The following is an 18,147-nucleotide window of genomic DNA, read 5'->3' on the forward strand; positions in this document are numbered from 1 at the left end:
TATTAAGAAGCAAACAGAACTCATTAATATCCTGGCGTAAATCCAGGAGTTTCTCAAAATATTATTGCTTTCATGAGGCTTTACAAGTGTGCTGCTGACACTTTAACTCAAAATTGAGAAAACTTTATAATCTAACAATCTAGAAATAAAAATATAGAGAAAAAATCACTGAACAACATTGTTTGTGGGAGTATGCAAAAGAAGCTAACATGTATCAAGACAGAGTGACAAATAGTTGATTTACACAGCAATGCAGTACTCCATAAAAATTAAATCTTTACACTATTCTAGATAAACCAATACTAAATAAACATTAATTAATGTTTATTCAGAACCTACTATAGAACATTCAAAATCAGATAATTTTTAAAAAGGTGAATACATTTTTTATTTATATATTATTTTTTTTTATTATGATTTATTCTTATTAATTTTCTTCTTTTTTAACAGCCAGCTACAGCAAATCAACCAACACCTATGTTTAGTCTAGCACCAATGGTTGGTTCTCCTCCACCCGTAATGCCACCACTTATGCCTCCAACACCATTACTTATGCCTCTTTATAATACTTCAGGTAATTTTATAAATCTTTATTCCAATTTTTATTTAAATCTCTTTTATTTATATGTTTGCCATTTATTTCTGTCATGATTTCTGCTTTAAATGTTTTCTTTTTTGTGTTCATTTGGCTAAATATTCATTCTAGAAGTAGATTTTTGTGTGCTCTGAATGGATGCAATCTTGAAACCATTTTTTGGACAACCTGCAAAATCCGAGATCGCATCCATGTAAAACATCAAATGACTTGTTACATAATTATTGTTGCATAATTATCTTTTCTTTAGAAATGTCTGTGCTATTTCCTTTACTAAAATTCATTTAAAATATAACACAAAGTAACAATAGTTCCATTAATACCAATAGTCAGTTTTTCGTTGTGGCCAGTTTTTTCCCTTTTAGTTTGATTTACATCTTTTTTTTTTTGTTTGCATGTACACCAACTGTTCTCTTTTCTGGACTCAGACAGTAATATCTTACTAATAATATTCTTGTATCAGTTCACTAAAAGATACAAGGATATATGACACAAATGAACATTTACTAACTATACCTGATGTTACTTAACTTCTGCGTTCATTTGAGAAAATTATATGGCCAAATCTATTTACTTTTTTACTTTTCTTTAGTTCAAAAAGAAGTATTCTTTTTTAAACGTAACATACTGTTGTAAATAGTATTATATTTATTTTTATCAGAGTAGTATTTTTCAAATAATAATTTACACATTTTTAATGTTATGTTGTTCTTGTGTATCATACAAAAATTATTTCTCTAAACATAGGTCTACTCTATTTTTTTTCTGACAACCTTCCTCTATATATTTGAAACTTCTAGTGATTACAGTACTGAATCTTTTAATGGGTTCATTTTTATCAGTGTGTTTGTAAATTTGTTCTATATTTCGATAAGGTTCTGTAGAAATCATATGAACATATATTTTAATTATTTAAGAAGAAAAAAATATTATATCATAATTATATACTATACTCACAATAAATTTCTTTTTCTGTTGTTAACTATTGTTCAAGTAAAAAAACTTGTTTAGAAGCCACATACAATTACTTTTTGCTTATTTTTATATTTTATTTTATCAACATTAATTAAAAACAGATATTATTGTTAATCTTAAAAGTTTACTATTCACAATGATATTTTTTAACCGTTCCATTCGTAAACAGCCATGAGGCCAAAGTATTTAAATTAAATAAGCTTTCACTTTTCTTAGTAATTAAATGCTACCTACCGTTGAAGTCTAATTAACAACACTTCTTAGCATGGTAATCCTTGGACATGATTAGCTACGGGTACATTCACTACATAAACAAGGGATACAGGCTCTTTGTAGGTCCCAAATTATGAAAGCTGTATTAGTTGTCTGGAGACTTCTTCAATAACATGAAATCAATCAATAAAATTTTTAATTTTATGATGTTGAAACATCATTTATTGTCTTGTCATTTCTTTTGAATTTATTTATAAAATGATGACTAAGCATACACTTAATTTTATGGAAATAATTTCTATTTATAGTTTTTATTGAATTTTTTTATTTATTATCTAATTTTATCTATAACGATGTTCATGACATATAACTATTACTGATATTGTAGCATGTGTGTGGTACGAAGGGTTGTTGTTGTGAATTAGAAGAATTATGTTGGGTAGGTTAGTTACATATTCTATAACAACTATTGTATACCTTTTAATAGCATGTAACTAAATGGTGACCTAGTTTGTTTTAATTGTATCTTAATTTGATTTCCATATTTTAAGACTTTTTTTTTTTTTAGTAACAACAGATTTAATTATTGTCATTATTTCCTTTGCTTTTTATGAATTAACATAATTTAAATTTTATAACAAACTAAAAACATTAATTAAATACTTGTTTTTATTTATGATTCATGAGTACCTACATCTAATATTTCTAATATCCTGTAACCATCTTTATATCTTTCAGAATAATAACTAATCACTTACATCCTTCAGTTTCATAACTTTTGTAAATAAAGACTAACAAAGGAGTAAAAAGAAATGGAATTTGTTTTAAGGTTAGGTCAGTTAAGATTTAAGTCTCTTGTGCAGGTACGGGAGCATCCAGCTTCCCTGGAGGTTTCTCATTAGATCCAAATGCTTCTATGGCTTCCATGACACCTGGCTATATGCCTGTACCAATCTACAACATGCAAGGTAAAATGAAACATATGTTTCAGTTGCTTCATGATGTAAATATGTATATAAAATTTCATAGTCCCATTTAGTATGCAGTATTTTTTACAGATTTGTCAACACTTCATTACAATCATACACCGTAAGTTTATTTTTTATCCGTATTTTAAAATTAATATTTTCAGGTTATTCTTGTTAAAAAATATAATGTAATTAAATAAACTATTCATTGAAATGATTATTTAAATAAATGGAGGTTTATTTACAGTTAGGTTAGATTAGGTTTATGTCAATTAATACTAATTAAATGTGATCAAAATGCTTTTTCTAATTCACAACTACATGTTTCGTCAATTTTTTTTTTTTAATTTCTTAATGTTTTTTTGATGAGCTGAAGATAATTTTCTTATGTTCTTTCTTTGCTTTACATAGTTATTGATAATTTGTTGTGGTGATTATTTTTCTGTTACTTTAAATTATTTATTGCAGTTAATCTGTTGTGAAATTTTCAGTAATTCTTGTGTTTACTGTCATTATTTATTATTTTCTGTTTCTCTTCTATCTTTTACTCTTTAGCTCTCTAAAATTATGTTTTACTATTTAAAATGATAAACTTTTGAAATGTCATAATAACAAATATTTATAAATACAAAGTTTTTTATAACATAATTAAAAAAATGTTTGTCACCCTTTCCTGAATGGAAAAATGGTTGCATAAGATTTGGTTCGTTTATAATTTCAAAAGTTTATTATTTTAAATAATTTTCATCACTGTTATGAGAAAAGACAACACATTATTTTAAACTTCATAATTACAAAATGTTACACGTACTCTCTAACATTGTTTTTAAGTACTTCAGTGGTTGAAATAATTTATAAGTTCTATTTAAATGACTTTTCATGATAATTTTAATATCTTCAGTACTAGAATAGATTTTTTTTCAGCAAAAGATTCAATCAAATTTTTAAGGACAAGAAAGATAAATATGAAACACACGTGCATTTTGCAAATACCAATCATTACAACTATGCAATAATAATAATAATAATAATATTAACAAAATTCTAACTTTTAGAATGAAAAATATAAGTATTTTTAATTTATGATATAGTTTTATTTTAGTGTGTTAAACATTTATATTTTTCTTTTTAATGTAAACGTTCTTGTATAATAAATTTTTTTGGAAATAAATATTTTTAAATCATGTAAAAATATTTTTAAGTGGAATAATGTTTAAGTTGGTTTAAATGCATTCCAATTTTAAATATTTGTCTACTTAATTGTAATAATTTTTAATGAAAATTTAAAAATAATTGTGTAATTTTATTAATGTAAGATCTGCAATTATTGTATGTGAATGTGTGAAAAGGCATTTTATTCTTATTTTCTTTTTTAAGTTTAAAAATGAGTTAATAGAAACAGATTATTGATAATCTATGCATGTACATTTTTAAGTGTTATATTAAGATAAAATTAGTGCATCAACTTTGCTTACCAAGGTAGAGTGAGCTACTTCAAGATTCATTACACTCTCAAATGAAAGACAAGAAAATACATTCAAAGATATATAATCTCCATAACCCTTTGAACAGGTGTTGATATTGCACAGATGTTTTTCACCCTCAAAAAAAAAAATTTTTTTTAATTAACCCTTTGAAACGTATTCATTTAGCGAATTCTGTAAAGTTAGACATTTATGACAGTTATTTAAAGCTGTTTATTAGCTGTACTCTCATCATCATATTTAACTTTTATTTTATTAAGAAATATGGGTAATCAAAAATTTTTTCAATCTAACCTCATAACATTAAATACTGTTTCTGTTGGAGTTAGTCCTTGGGAGTTAGCATTTCTTAAGACACACACACACACACACACACACACACACACACACACACACACACACCATATACTTGAGCACTAATTGGGTTATATAGTCAATCCTTTCTGCATGTATATGTTTGATTTACAGTTTTTGTTTCTTGATTATTTTAAAGCTTTGATATTTAATTTTTCAAAAAAAATTCTTGTTTTTAAGTTATAAAAATTTTAAAGTATAAAATTATTTTTTTTACTGGAACATATTTTTCTAGGTTACTTATTTTTAATTTATTTTAAATAATAAGTTTTGGCAAAATAAAATATATCTACTATTCCTTAAAGAACACTTTACAGCAGTTGTATACAGCAAAACTTCTCAAAGGGTTAAAATAATTTAATTTACAAATCTGTTTAATTATTTTATTGTTTTTAAGTTTTAATTATAAATATTTTTACTGTATTTTTTTTAATATTGTTTGTAAATTGAAAAAAGAAAAACAAATTATTAATACTAGACACTTATCTTCCATCTATACTGTATACAGTTTGATCTCTCTTTCTGTTTGGTAATTATTATTTTTTTTAGGTAACTTTTGAAGAGTACAGTCAAAATAATGTTTTATATTTATATTATATTATTGTAATATTTTTTTATATAAAAGAGAAAAAAATAAACTTTAAATAATCACAAGGAATACAGAAATCGTGAGGACAAAATGACCAATTAAGTTAAATGAGAATGAAAAAAATAAGTTAAAAATTTACAAAGAGAGACACCCATTGACTGACTACTTTAAAATGGCATTGAAAAACCTTTCTGAGGGATATGGCATAACATAAATTAACACAAGCCAACTGCCTGAGCTCAAATAAAAGCAATATAAAATATCATAGTCACTTGACGCTTCAACACATCATTTGTCCTGTGGCACTATGACACATTAATATGTCATTAGTGCTCAACATGTTGATACCTATATTAATGAAACTATAAAAGATTCTCTCTCGATAAATCAGGATTAATTTTTGGCTTTGTAACTTGTAATAAGTTTAATTAATATTTATACCGGGTAAACATTTGAAAAGTTACCACATTTGTTATTCAACAACTATCAGTTCCATCGTATTTCTGTTTGCAGCCTTGTATACCATTCTTGGGGGAAACATTTTTTAAATTATTTTCAAACAGGGGGAACCCACCCTCTCCATTACACCTAGCCCAACTCAAAAATCTTAAATGGCAATGGCCTCATTACTTGACAATACCAAAAATAACAAATTTTGGTGAAAAAAAATAATAAAATCAGCTCACCCCTTTACTCGGTAGGTCCTAAAAACCATTCAGGGTAGTATTTTTTTTTAAATTTCAGTCCAACATAGAACACTATAAAATTACGTGATATAACTTCTTTAACCATTTGAAATATCATAATCTGTGGATTAAAACTGTGAAAATTATTTTTAAAATTAGCAACACAAAATTTTGCTAGTAAATGTTTTCTAAATTTTCAAGGGTTGAAAAGTTATTTTTTAAAATGAGACTATATAGCTTGTGACACCTCATTGGAAAGTGCTTTAAATGAGAAATAATTTGGTACAAATAAAATAAAAATTTGTTTACTAGTATTGAAGTTATGATTAAAAATATGTATTTTTATTTAGATTATGTTGGAATACAGTGTTATTGACCAAAAGCATTCGGTCTGTTCTTCTTATTGTCCATTCTTCTTAAAAAATACGGGTTTTAGGTTTCTCTAGCATTGAAATACGCACGAATAAATACAGCATTATAATATCAGTTAAAGATACAAAAAACCAATAAGGTACCTACTTCTGTGCTGGTAACATGTTCAAAATTGATTACCAGATAAATGTAATAATTAAATAAAAACTAATTCATAAATGAATCATTTTTAATCAAAAAATAATTAATATTTAAATTCTAATGACTATTAATACCATCATTAATGAAGTAAAATTTCCATTATTACAAAGCAAATAATTAAATTTAATTCAATTAACAGTTGGATATTTTGAGTTTAAAAGTTAGCAACTGCACTCTTAAATTTTAAAAAGCTGAAGTTAGTGTTTGCTTGTAATAACAGGTTATAATTTTCTCCCAATTATTGAAATCTTAGTTTTTATGGAAAATTTTTGCAAATTGTTTTCTTTCATATTGTATGTAATTAGTGACAAAAAGTATTTATTTTATTTAATTCGTCATATTTTACTTAAATTGTTGGTCCTTCTGTTAAAATTGGCATTTGGCCTTTCATTTTTTGTCTTTTGTAAATTTGTATTGCTAAAATGACTTACTACCAGGAAGAAAGGACTGAACTAATTTTTATGTACAAATAACAAAATAAATGTGCTAGAAGAACTACCCAAGCGTTTAATAAACAGTATCTAAATAAAAATGTTTCACATTCTTACATTGTAAAACTTGTAAAAAATTCAAAGAAATGGGATCTGTCATGAATAAAAAATGTGCAGGCTAAAAGGTTTTAGACGAATTAACTATGGTTGAAATTTTTGGAAACGTATTAGCAAATTCTCAGAGCTCAATTTGTAAAAATCCTGTAAAACTGGGATTTCTTTTGGTTCTGTTTTAACTACATTAAAATACAGTAACATTATGTATCCCAACATAACCTAAAAAAAAAATATTAATATAATAAAAAAAAAAAATATTTTAATCATAAGTTCAATACCAGTGAACCAATTTTGATTTTATTTGTTCCAAATTAATTGTCATTCAAAGTACCTTCCAATGAGGTGACACAAGCTGTATCGTCTCATTTTAAAAAAATAAGTTTTCAACCCTTGAAAATTTAGAAAACATTTAAGAGTGAAATTTTGTGTTGGTAATTTTAAAAATAGTTTTTACAGTTTTAATCCACAGATTATGATTATTTCAAATGGTTAAAGAAGTTATATCATGTAATTTTGTAGTTATCTTTGTTGGACTGAAATTTAAAAAAGTTCATACTTTTTTAAACTGAAATTTAAAAATGTTAGTACTTTTTTAAATTTCAGTTCAGAAAACCATTTGGGATAGTCCTACATGGGTTTTTTCATCTACCAAGCGAAGAGGTGGGTGGATTTTTATTTTGTTTTCACCAAAATTCATTATTTTTTGGTATTGTCAAGCACTGTAATCAAATGATACCATTGCTATTTAAGATTTTTGAGTTGTGGTAGGTATAGTGGAGAGGGTGGGTTCCACCCGTTTGAAAATAATTTTAAAATTGTTCCCCCTGTAAATGGTATACAAGGCACAAACAGAAATACAATGGGACTGATAGTTGTTGAATAATAAACATGCTAATTTTTCAAATGATCACCCGGTATTAAATCTTAAATGAAGTAACAAATTATATATTTTATGATAAATATAAATATTTTGTATAAATGTATACAAAATAAAAAGTTAATTATACGTATCATTGGAATGGTTTCTGTTGATATTTATTTTATGTATGTATTTAACCTGACTGGACTTTTGAAAGCATTAAACAGATAGATTATAGGTCAGTAAGAGGGAATAGGTATTATAAAGTTGATTTATAATAATACAAAGTTTTGTAATTAACAGATTTTGGTTAAAATCATAGTATCATATAGAAATGTATTTACTAATTGTAATTATTTGTCATTGTTATATGTTTTTGTAATTTTGGTTTTGATCTCAATGTATGAGTATAACAATATTAATTGCTTTTAAGTTTGCAATAAACTAAAATATAAGTTTGGTAATTTGTGAGTTGAAGTTATATTAATAATTTCAATTTAACAACAGTCATTGTATATTTTCTCTTGTTAAATATGTAACCAACCTGCAAGAAAATCAGCTCTATGTATTCTACTCTTGGTAAAATATAGAATAAACTGTTTTCTGTATGCTGAATGGCTTTTAGATTAGTTGGACTCAGGTTTGATTTAAGGATTTACAATTTTTTTTACCTGTCATTTCATACATCTACCTTCTTCTAAAAAACATGTAATAAGTTTTTAGCATGTCCAGAATCATAATATTAAACTAAAAATAAATAATGATTTAAAATTGTTAAAATTTTCCAATTTTTTTCTGAACTTCAGTAACTTAATATATATATATATATATATAAAGCTAGAATTAACTTTGGGATGATGGAATATTTTTTGTCACAGGAGATTTTCCATTAGTAATCAATTACTTGATTGTTTCAAATTTCTTTAATTGTTTCATATATGCAGGATGTGAGTTAGATGGAGTCTCAAGAAATGAAATTTACAATCTGAACAAAGGAAGTAGACAGATCTGCCTTTTACATTGTTTGCAAAAAGAAACCTATTAGGGGAAAAATTTACATGAAAGTAATATTTTGCAATTGATTTCAAACAAAAATGATATAATCTCTGAAGTACAAAATGTATTCACAAATATTTTTTTTTTAAAATCATTAATACATTACTTCATTTTTTTCTATTTTCGATTATAAATGTGAAAATGGAATTAATTATTTTCTGGTGTACAAAGTGTGGTTAAAAAACTGTATTAATGCTATAATTTTTTTTATTTTTCACAATTTTAACATTATCCCCTTCAATATGCTTCCCTCCAGGATCCCTTACACTTCTCCATGTGAACCTTCCATTGGTCAAAGCAGTGCTAGAAGTCATTTTCAGAAAGCATGTTTATGGTCTCTGTCGCATTGTCTTTCCCAGCTTCAACTGTCTAAAATCTTATACTTTCGGTGCTGATTTCACCTTGGGGAACAAAAATAGGTCATATGGGACAAGGTCCGGTGAATTGGGTGGATGTTCCAGCACAGGGATTCCTTGCTTGGCAAAAAATATCTAACAAACAAAGCAGTATGGTCAGTAGTGTTGTCCTAATGAAAAATCCATGACTTGTTTTTCCACAATGCAGGTCACTTTCTTCCTTCTTTTTCACGAGGAGTAGTTACGACCTCAGGGTATATTGCTGAATCACAGTTTGATCTTCAGGTACTCAATTTATGTACACAACGCATGTTGAAAAACATGGTTGTCCTAGACATGAATCATCTCCAATCTCTTCTCATCCTTCTTTGAACTGTTTAAATGACTCAGAAACCTGAATGCATGATAAACACTGTATACTTCTTTTAACAAAGAATGAGTTTCTGTGGTGGATTTTTTGAGTTTTCACAAAAAATTTCATATTAATGTGTTGCTCTTTTAAAACACTAACATTTTTCCGACAGGCTGCAGATGCAAGGTCTAATACAAACAAAAGCCACAGCCCAACTAAGGGGTCCGCAGTCGACTGGCCAACAGGAATTGAGGAGATGTCATGTAACTTGACTATGTGCCATTTGACCTTCAAACACATACTGTTGTCTGTAGGTCGATCAGTCCAATATTTTTTAGCCACACCTTATAAACAAACCTCAGCCACTGTGTGGTTCTTCAGGGCTAGATATTTTAGCCCAAGCGTCATCTTCACTTCCCTCTCAACTGCCCTATATATATATATATATTTGTTTGGAAATTAGAAATCTTTAAATAATGAGAACAATTAACATTTTCCAGGTTTAAGCATACCTACTAATCAGCAAGGTCAAGCAGGTAATAATGATCCAAATATAATGGCATATCAAGCTAATCTTCATCGTGCTTTTCTTCAGTCAGCCATGGCACAGAATTTTCAAATACAGCAACAATTATTAGCTCAAAATCAAGCACTGCAACAGCTTTTACAACAGCAGACTCAACCAGTAAGTTTATAAATCTGATTATATTAAGAATATAGCTTTATATATATATTTTTTTTTTTACTAAAAGAAAAATGGCCGTTTGTTACTATTCTAAATCAGATATTCTTGTTTTTTTTTTTTATTATCTGTAAATGCATTCTGTTGTTTTTTTTAGTGTAAATATTTTAATTTAATCTATATTATTTCAAAATGTAGGATATTTAATACAATATTTATATTCACTATTGTAAGATTTTCTGCCTTGATGTATGTATATCACTAATGCTACAGGTGTCTAGTAACAATGATATTAGTTTACACAGATTAATCAAGATTTTACTAGTGCTATTATTTAATTCCTCCGGTGCATTTTTCTTTTTTAGCAGGCGACAGAAAGTCAACCACAGTGGGCAAGTACTCCAAATAAAGCAAAAAGTACACCAGTTACCACAAAAGCACAGGTAAGATTATTTTAATCAATATCGTATAATTTTAATTCAAAACCAAAATAGTTTCATTTTTTTTAGTTGCATTGTCAAAAGTTCTATCTTTGTTTTAATTATTGTATTTATTACTAATTACCAAGTGCAATAGATGAATTAATTACTAAATCTAATGATAATTACCAAATAAAATTAATTAGATAAACTTAAAATAGTTTTTTAGTAAATTATAGACTATTAAAATTTCTGTGATTATCAGACACTTATAAATTACCACAACACTTAGGCCATAAATAATATTATTTAATTTTAGTAGTCTATGGGAACTGGTTTATTAAACAATGATTTGACTGTTGCCATTCTACCTTAGTTTATTTTCCAGTATTCTACTACCTGAGATGTTCCAGTTGTTGAAGAACTTCAGATGTTCAGAATTAACTTGTTGCAGCAGCAATTTCACTCACAAGGAATGCAGTTTTATCAACTTAACCAGGATTAGCAATAAATTATTGTTATCAGTTTTTTTTAGCCAATTATCCAATGTTTTTAAATATCTCAGCCTCTTAAGGAAAGGTTAAACATATGTTAAAAACAATTAAAACATTACATTTATAAAGAAAATGTTCATCAATCCTTTATGTTAAGAAGTATTATGAATACAGCTCTTTTTCTAAATTAAAAACTTTGTTTGCTTATGAAAATGTGTTTTTCTTCCCCGAAAATTGCTGTATAAACCTTTAAAATGTTTATGTATAAAACATGAGAATATTTCAGTATATTAAAAATCATATCTAATGAAGTTATTTAATTGCTTAACAATAATAAATAAAATAACATTTTTTAATATATGCATTTCATTTTAGGTACACAGGTCAGGTTCTCCAGGTTCTCCTCAATCAGCATTTACCAATGTTCTCAGTGAATTGAAGAGTAGAAAATCTTCAGTTGATTCTACCACTAAGGTATTTATGTAATGTATATTGACTAAGTGTATTTTATTTTTATTTAATAACTTGTAAAATTATACAAGAAAATAATAATGGTAATAGAGATGTTTGTACTCTTTTTCAAATCTGGCATTAGTAAAAAATCTGCATAAAAACCCACATTTAAATGACCAACATATTAGAAACATGCAAAAAACACTGTTCTTTAGCACTTACAATCAAGAAATATAATTCCATTAAAATTTCCAGAGAACAGGTCTACAGAACATCTGTTTTTTTCAGATAGTTACAAAGGGACTAGGAAAGTTTTGCAATACAATGGAACAGATCATCACAGGTGATTATAAGTTAGTGCATGTTTAGACTGGCCCAAACCTGCAATATAGGCACTCTAGTCATTGTCTCGGTGTCATTTGGTTTTTAGTTGTGTTAGTGAAAAGAGGTAGTGATGTTGTGGTCAAAAACTGAATACCAGGTAATTTTTAAGCATTTAATTTTGCATATGGATTAAATGTTGATCAGAGCAGAAGGAAATGACTCCTGTGCTTCTATACTCCTGTGCTTGGAGAGGATTGTCCTCATTGTGCAACAATATTTAGATGGTACTGAAAATTTTGAAAGAGCTAAAATGTCTTCTTTCTTTATTTTTCTTGAGGTGCTCCAAGGTCTGGTCAACTGTCTTCCTCTGTGACTTAGGGAAACATTGCTACAGTATGAAAATGCTTGAGATAGATAGACATGTTACGTACCATCAAATAAAGCAGTCTTTGACCATTAATACACCAGCAGTTCATGCTACTCTGCACAATCACCTTCAAGTTAGAAAGTTTTGTACCCTTTGGGTGTCTCATAACTTGATCAATGATCAGATGGCACATCATGTTGTTGTGAAATGCTGAAAAAGTTTAAAAAGATGAAATCCTATTGTGAACAGTGGTGATGAAACTTGGTTCTTCTATAAGGACATCCTGACCAAGGCTCAAAACAAATTGTGAGTGCTTGAAGATGAAGAGAGGCTGTTCAAAAATCTAGATCAGTGAAAAAGAGAATGGTGGCCATATTTTTTAGTGTCAGAGGAGTTTTAAAGCAGGCTGTGTTGGAAATTCAGGAGACAGATACAGGGAAGTGTTGTATCAAAGAATTACTGCTAATGTTGTCAAAAGTCTCAAGAAGCTGTGATCAAACTCTTAATAATGGACACATGATTTCTTCACCATGATAATTTCCTGGTCACTGCTCCAAGCATTTGTCCAACACTGGAATAAAACTGTTAGAGCACCCTCCCTACAGTCCTGACCTGGCTCCATGTGAATTCACACTGTTCCTCCAAGTAAAGAACAAATTGAAGGGAGGAATTTTACGAGACCTCCTAAGGGCTTGTGACAATTAGTATGCCCAAATCTCTTATGAAATATGGTAGGGGTTTTTTTGAAAACTGGTGTTGAAGGATGGAAAAGTGTATAATGTGTGTGGAAATTATTTGAAAAAATTATAAAAAATAGTGTATAGTAAAACTTTTGCTAGTGCTCTTTGTATTTACTTTATAGTATCAATTTAATTAAACTATTGGTAACAGACATCAAGTAAGTGCAATACAGTTAATAGAATAAATTGATAAACAACAAAAAAATCTATGAAAAATAGTGCAATATTATAAAAGTTAAAATTAATATCTTGCATGGTTTAGAGTACCTTGGCCTATAATGTCATCCATCTTCTTTCCTTTGACTACCTATTATCCTCCTCTCCTCTGTTTGATGAATCCACACTTGTAAAGGAAGAAAATAAGTTTGTATACAGGAAATTTTCTAAAAAATTGACCTTTAACTTTCAGAAAAAACTGATCCTGGAAAAATTATAGTACACAAACAAAGAAAAATAATTGAAAATACATATCACATTACAGACAACTCTCACAGATTTATACAGTTTAAAAAAACCATGCATAGTACAGCCTACATATGCAAAATGTGTGAGGAATTATCTATCACCCACAAATGTAGTAACTTATTCATCTTATCTGGAGATTATTATCAGAGCAGAATTAACATTCAATTCAATCTTGAGCCGTTAAGAAAATTTATCTAAAAATCAAATATCTTAATTTTCTATATGAACATAACAGAACTGTTAAAATCTGCAACAAAAGTAAAAAAGTCTGAGTGCTAATTAATTAAATTTCTTTAAACATGTATACTGTATTTTGGCTATAATTATTAATATAGATTGAAAGCATAAAGATTTTGTAATATCACATCCCATTTAGGCATGGTGTCGTTTGTCATATGCTACAAATTTCCATTTCCATTTTACGTATTCCCATGCACAAGCTTCTTTGAAAGCTTCAGTGGTAAATTAACTCATCATCAATAAAAATTTCATACATTATTGATGCTTAGATTAAACATATGAAATCTCTTGGGATTTAATTTTTCCTGACTTTCTCGGTACTAAATTAATGTTTTCAGATGGTATTGATGTTTAAGAAGCAGCTTTCCTAGCTTTATTAAATTGATTTTTCATACAACTTCCAGACAGAACTGAGTTCCTAAATAGTCTCATATGTTGACTTATAACTCCATTATATTAAAAAAAGATTTATGAGCTAGCAGTCCATTACCTTCCAGCTGCTAGGAATGCCAGAATAGCACAATACATCACAATCTTTACCAGATTATATCTGAAATAATTCCATGGTACTTGTCTAAGGAACAAGGAATGAACACAAGAAAAAGGGAAGGGTAAAGAAATAGGAAATTAAGCAGCAGAGAATTTTAACCCACTGCCTCTGATCAGGGTGGTTTGAACTAGTTAATTTGGGTGGTAAAGTATGTTGTTTGTCTGTTTATGCCCTTGTAATTCAATAACTATAAACCAGTTCTCATGAAATGGACATAAAAGTTATCTTAAGTGAATGCGTAACAATCGGATGTGAAGATATGAAAAAAAATCGATAAGGAAGACAGTTGGCACATTTTTCCCCTAATCAGAACCATTTTAAATTGATCAACTGAGATATCAAATAAAAAATGTGGAAAAAGGAATTAAAAATATGTATTATAGGGTTCTATAAGAGCACTGAATAAACAAAATTGATAAAAAAGAATTTAAACAAAAATATAATTTTATTTATCAAAATGTAAGGTTTATCTAGAGCTGGGTTTTTGATAATTTTAAAATCAAAATTGTTAACCTAAAATGGTTTCTCTAACACTTCTTTAATGCAGTGATAATTTCAGGTTCTGACCAACTCCAATTTAAAAAGATTATTATTGTATGACAATAGGTCTATTATACAAAAGGGCATGAACAGATTACTCATCCAGTAATTTAAAAATAGGTGTACAATTGATGTAAAATACTGTGTGCTCATATGTACTGTATTGTATCCAATACAATGTGTTATACATCACTGAATATATAGAACACAAGGTCAAATATAGTGATTGTATCAGAAAATTATTCACTGTTTGTTCAAGTACCACCATTGTATCATGTTTACTTGTTCATTTTAACTGGATTTAGTTTTATGTATATTTCTGTATTATAAACATTTCTACAAGATTACTTCTAAGGAAAGATTTGTAGTAGTGATCACTGTTAATTTTCTTTTTCTGCATATTATTTTTTGTACTTTGGTTAGTGAACATTTTATATTAAACATTTACAGTGAAATAGCCCTTTTTTTTTAAATGTACATTTTTACCTATTTTAATCATCTGAAACCAGGTTAGGTAAATAGTCTATAAAATTTGTTGAAAACTGAAAGTAAGTTATGAAGAAAATGAAAAATGTAACGAAGAGATCTTAACATAATTGAGCATGTGGAACATGAAGAGACTGGTTAATAAATTATTGTGATTTATACATTGTGTGAAAACATTGATCTCATAGTTTCATGTTTGGTTAACAATAACAAAATAAGCTACAAATATTGATTAACATTACATTATCGGTAGTTGAAAATAAAATGAAATTAATGTAAAGATATTTTAATTTGTGAGGAAAGAACTAAAAATAATTCTTGTCAAAAAATAATACTAAAACAATTCTGTTAAAAGTAAAACTTGATTAAAAAAATGAAATAATCATAGTTTCATTATTAAGAGTGTAATTCAGGAAGGGAAGCAGAAAATATATCAATAAACATTATGTGAAGTGAATTACTGATAAATTATGTAATTAAAGTTACAAGATTTAAAAATAAATTTTTGAAGATGTGAATATATGTTTGGTAATGTGAATGCTGTACGAGTATTTTTCTTTGTATCATAAAATGTTACTTTTTCTTTTAACACCAAATGGAACTTTGCACCAACCACTTTGTGTTTCTGCTGTATTAATTTGATTGTTTCAATATCGCACCTACATCGTGAACTAAAAGTAGTACGTTTTTTGTTTAGAGCGTTGTACCGCCTCCACCACCCATGCCTCCACCACCTGATTTAAGTGATCCAAGTGAGGCAAGACCGTTTATGGATCCTTATGGAAGAGCAAAAACTGTTAGAATTGGTAAATGGCGTTGGCCACCTCCTAAAGATGATAATTCAGCTGATACATCTTTTCTTCAATTCAAACTGAAACAACGACGAAAACATTCGCAGGTTATTATGAAATATTATTACACTATTCTGGATAGTAACTGGTTCATAAGTTTATCTTCTTTGTTCTGTACTTTTCATTTAAATTAATTTTTTTATGTCATTTTAGACAATCTTTTTTTTAATCTAATTCTTCTTCCTGTTTTTTCACATTCAGTTATGGGTTGGGTTATGGATCAATGATCTCCTTATTCTTCTTCTTCTGTCTTTCCACTACTCCTTTTCAATGTTTTCTATACTAATTCTTATATATTCCTTTATTTTATTGAACTATCTCTTCTTTGGTCTACCTTGTGATATTTTACCTTTCATCCCAATTTGAAATATTGACTTTGGTTCTCTAACTTCCTCCAATATATTTCCCAATCCCCCCAGACTACCTTAATCTAAATGTTTCTATAGTTTCATTTACAAAATTTTCATATACACAACTAGAAATAATTACAACACTATAAACTAGTTAACTATTACTATTTTTATTATTTATTTTCATCTACTTGTTTCTTAATATTCACATAATAGATTCACAAAATTTCTCAACAATTTGAGTTTCTTTTTTGGCAGAACTAAAGTAAAGCTGCTCCATAATCTAATTTTGGAATGATTAAAAGTAGAAAGTTCATGAATATGGTCAATTTAAAAAAAAAAGGAAAAAGTAATTTATTTCTGAATGATCTGGAACCTCCCTTTCTTATTCAATGGAGAGTCCTTATATACTTGTGTGTGCGTGTATATATATATATGTGGATATGAGTATGAGTATGTAACCATATATTTAAAAGATTTTTCAGATCAATTTTTGTGATTTTTTTTTTTTAAGAACTCAACATCGCATCAACATGAAATCAAGTATTTCTAAAATTGCAGAATAATTTTAAAAACTGTAATCTTAAAAAAATTTTCTAATTTTTGAAACGAAGCTTCTTAATGCAGGCTTCGGGATGGGAAGTCAACTGAGAAAAACCATGCGTCATGCACTAGCTGATTCCCCCACTATACCTACTGCATGTGATGCAATACAGCTGACCATACAGTATAGAAAACACATGCTTTAACTTATAATAATGATTAAACTTTAATGTTATGTTTACATTTTTCTATGTTTTATATAAATAAATATTTTTATAATATAGGTATTTCATTGTTAGTTTATATCTTATTAATAAAAAAAATTTATCATTTGTGTATATTGTGTATACATCATTTTACACCATTAATAACTCATATAATATTGTATAAGAAGCTTTGCTTTCATCATATGTCCATGCACCACTGCACTCGTTTTAATTTTTTTTTCAATAAATTTGTGAAAACTCTTGCACGTATTATTGTATATATGTATATGTATAAAATTGGTTTTAAATTATTTTGTTTTAATTTTATATTATATTTCAGCATGAATTATTTCAGTTTTATTTAAATTATAAAATTTATTATGACAATGTTTAACATTTCTTATAACTCTAATTCTCTTGTTCAGTGTTTTAGAATAATTTTGTATGATACTTTTCACACTTCTGATGAGTAAACACACACCTTTCTCTTAATAATTCCATTAATAACATATATTTAAATAGCATATATTTACACAAAAAAAAGAATTACCAATATTATTTAACCTACATTGTTACAGCCATGAATAAAAGACTTTTGTACTCAATTACATTAATTCCTGGCTATGGAAAAATACTTAGAATATAATGTTACATGCTTCGACTTATTTTTTTTTTGTATAAAACATAACAGTTAATCAATATTAAATATATATGGTGCAGAAATGTTAAGTATGTGTATTTTTATGAATTTTGATAGCAAACCAACGTTTTGATTTTTAATGACTAAAGCTGAGAGTATTTTTTTTTTCAATTAATTGAGTCTTTAACT

General features: G+C 27.5%; 1 protein-coding gene across 7 annotated transcripts in view; it reads left to right on the forward strand.

Moving 5' to 3' along the window:
- Myo10A (unconventional myosin 10A) overlaps positions 1-18,147 on the forward strand; it is a 765,283-nt gene that overhangs the window by 697,627 nt on the left and 49,509 nt on the right. For 3 of the 7 annotated variants that reach the window (XM_075375939.1, XM_075375938.1, XM_075375934.1), the window contains 6 exons: positions 451-574; positions 2,647-2,751; positions 10,109-10,293; positions 10,656-10,733; positions 11,579-11,677; positions 16,066-16,266. In XM_075375939.1, the coding sequence (XP_075232054.1) occupies positions 451-574; positions 2,647-2,751; positions 10,109-10,293; positions 10,656-10,733; positions 11,579-11,677; positions 16,066-16,266 (792 nt within the window). The remainder of the gene's footprint in view (positions 1-450; positions 575-2,646; positions 2,752-10,108; positions 10,294-10,655; positions 10,734-11,578; positions 11,678-16,065; positions 16,267-18,147) is intronic. The other 4 variants (XM_075375940.1, XM_075375935.1, XM_075375937.1 and 1 more) reach the window with 3 other exon arrangements.

This window comes from Lycorma delicatula, chromosome 9, assembly GCF_047948215.1.
Source record: "Lycorma delicatula isolate Av1 chromosome 9, ASM4794821v1, whole genome shotgun sequence".
NCBI lineage: Eukaryota > Metazoa > Arthropoda > Insecta > Hemiptera > Fulgoridae > Lycorma > Lycorma delicatula.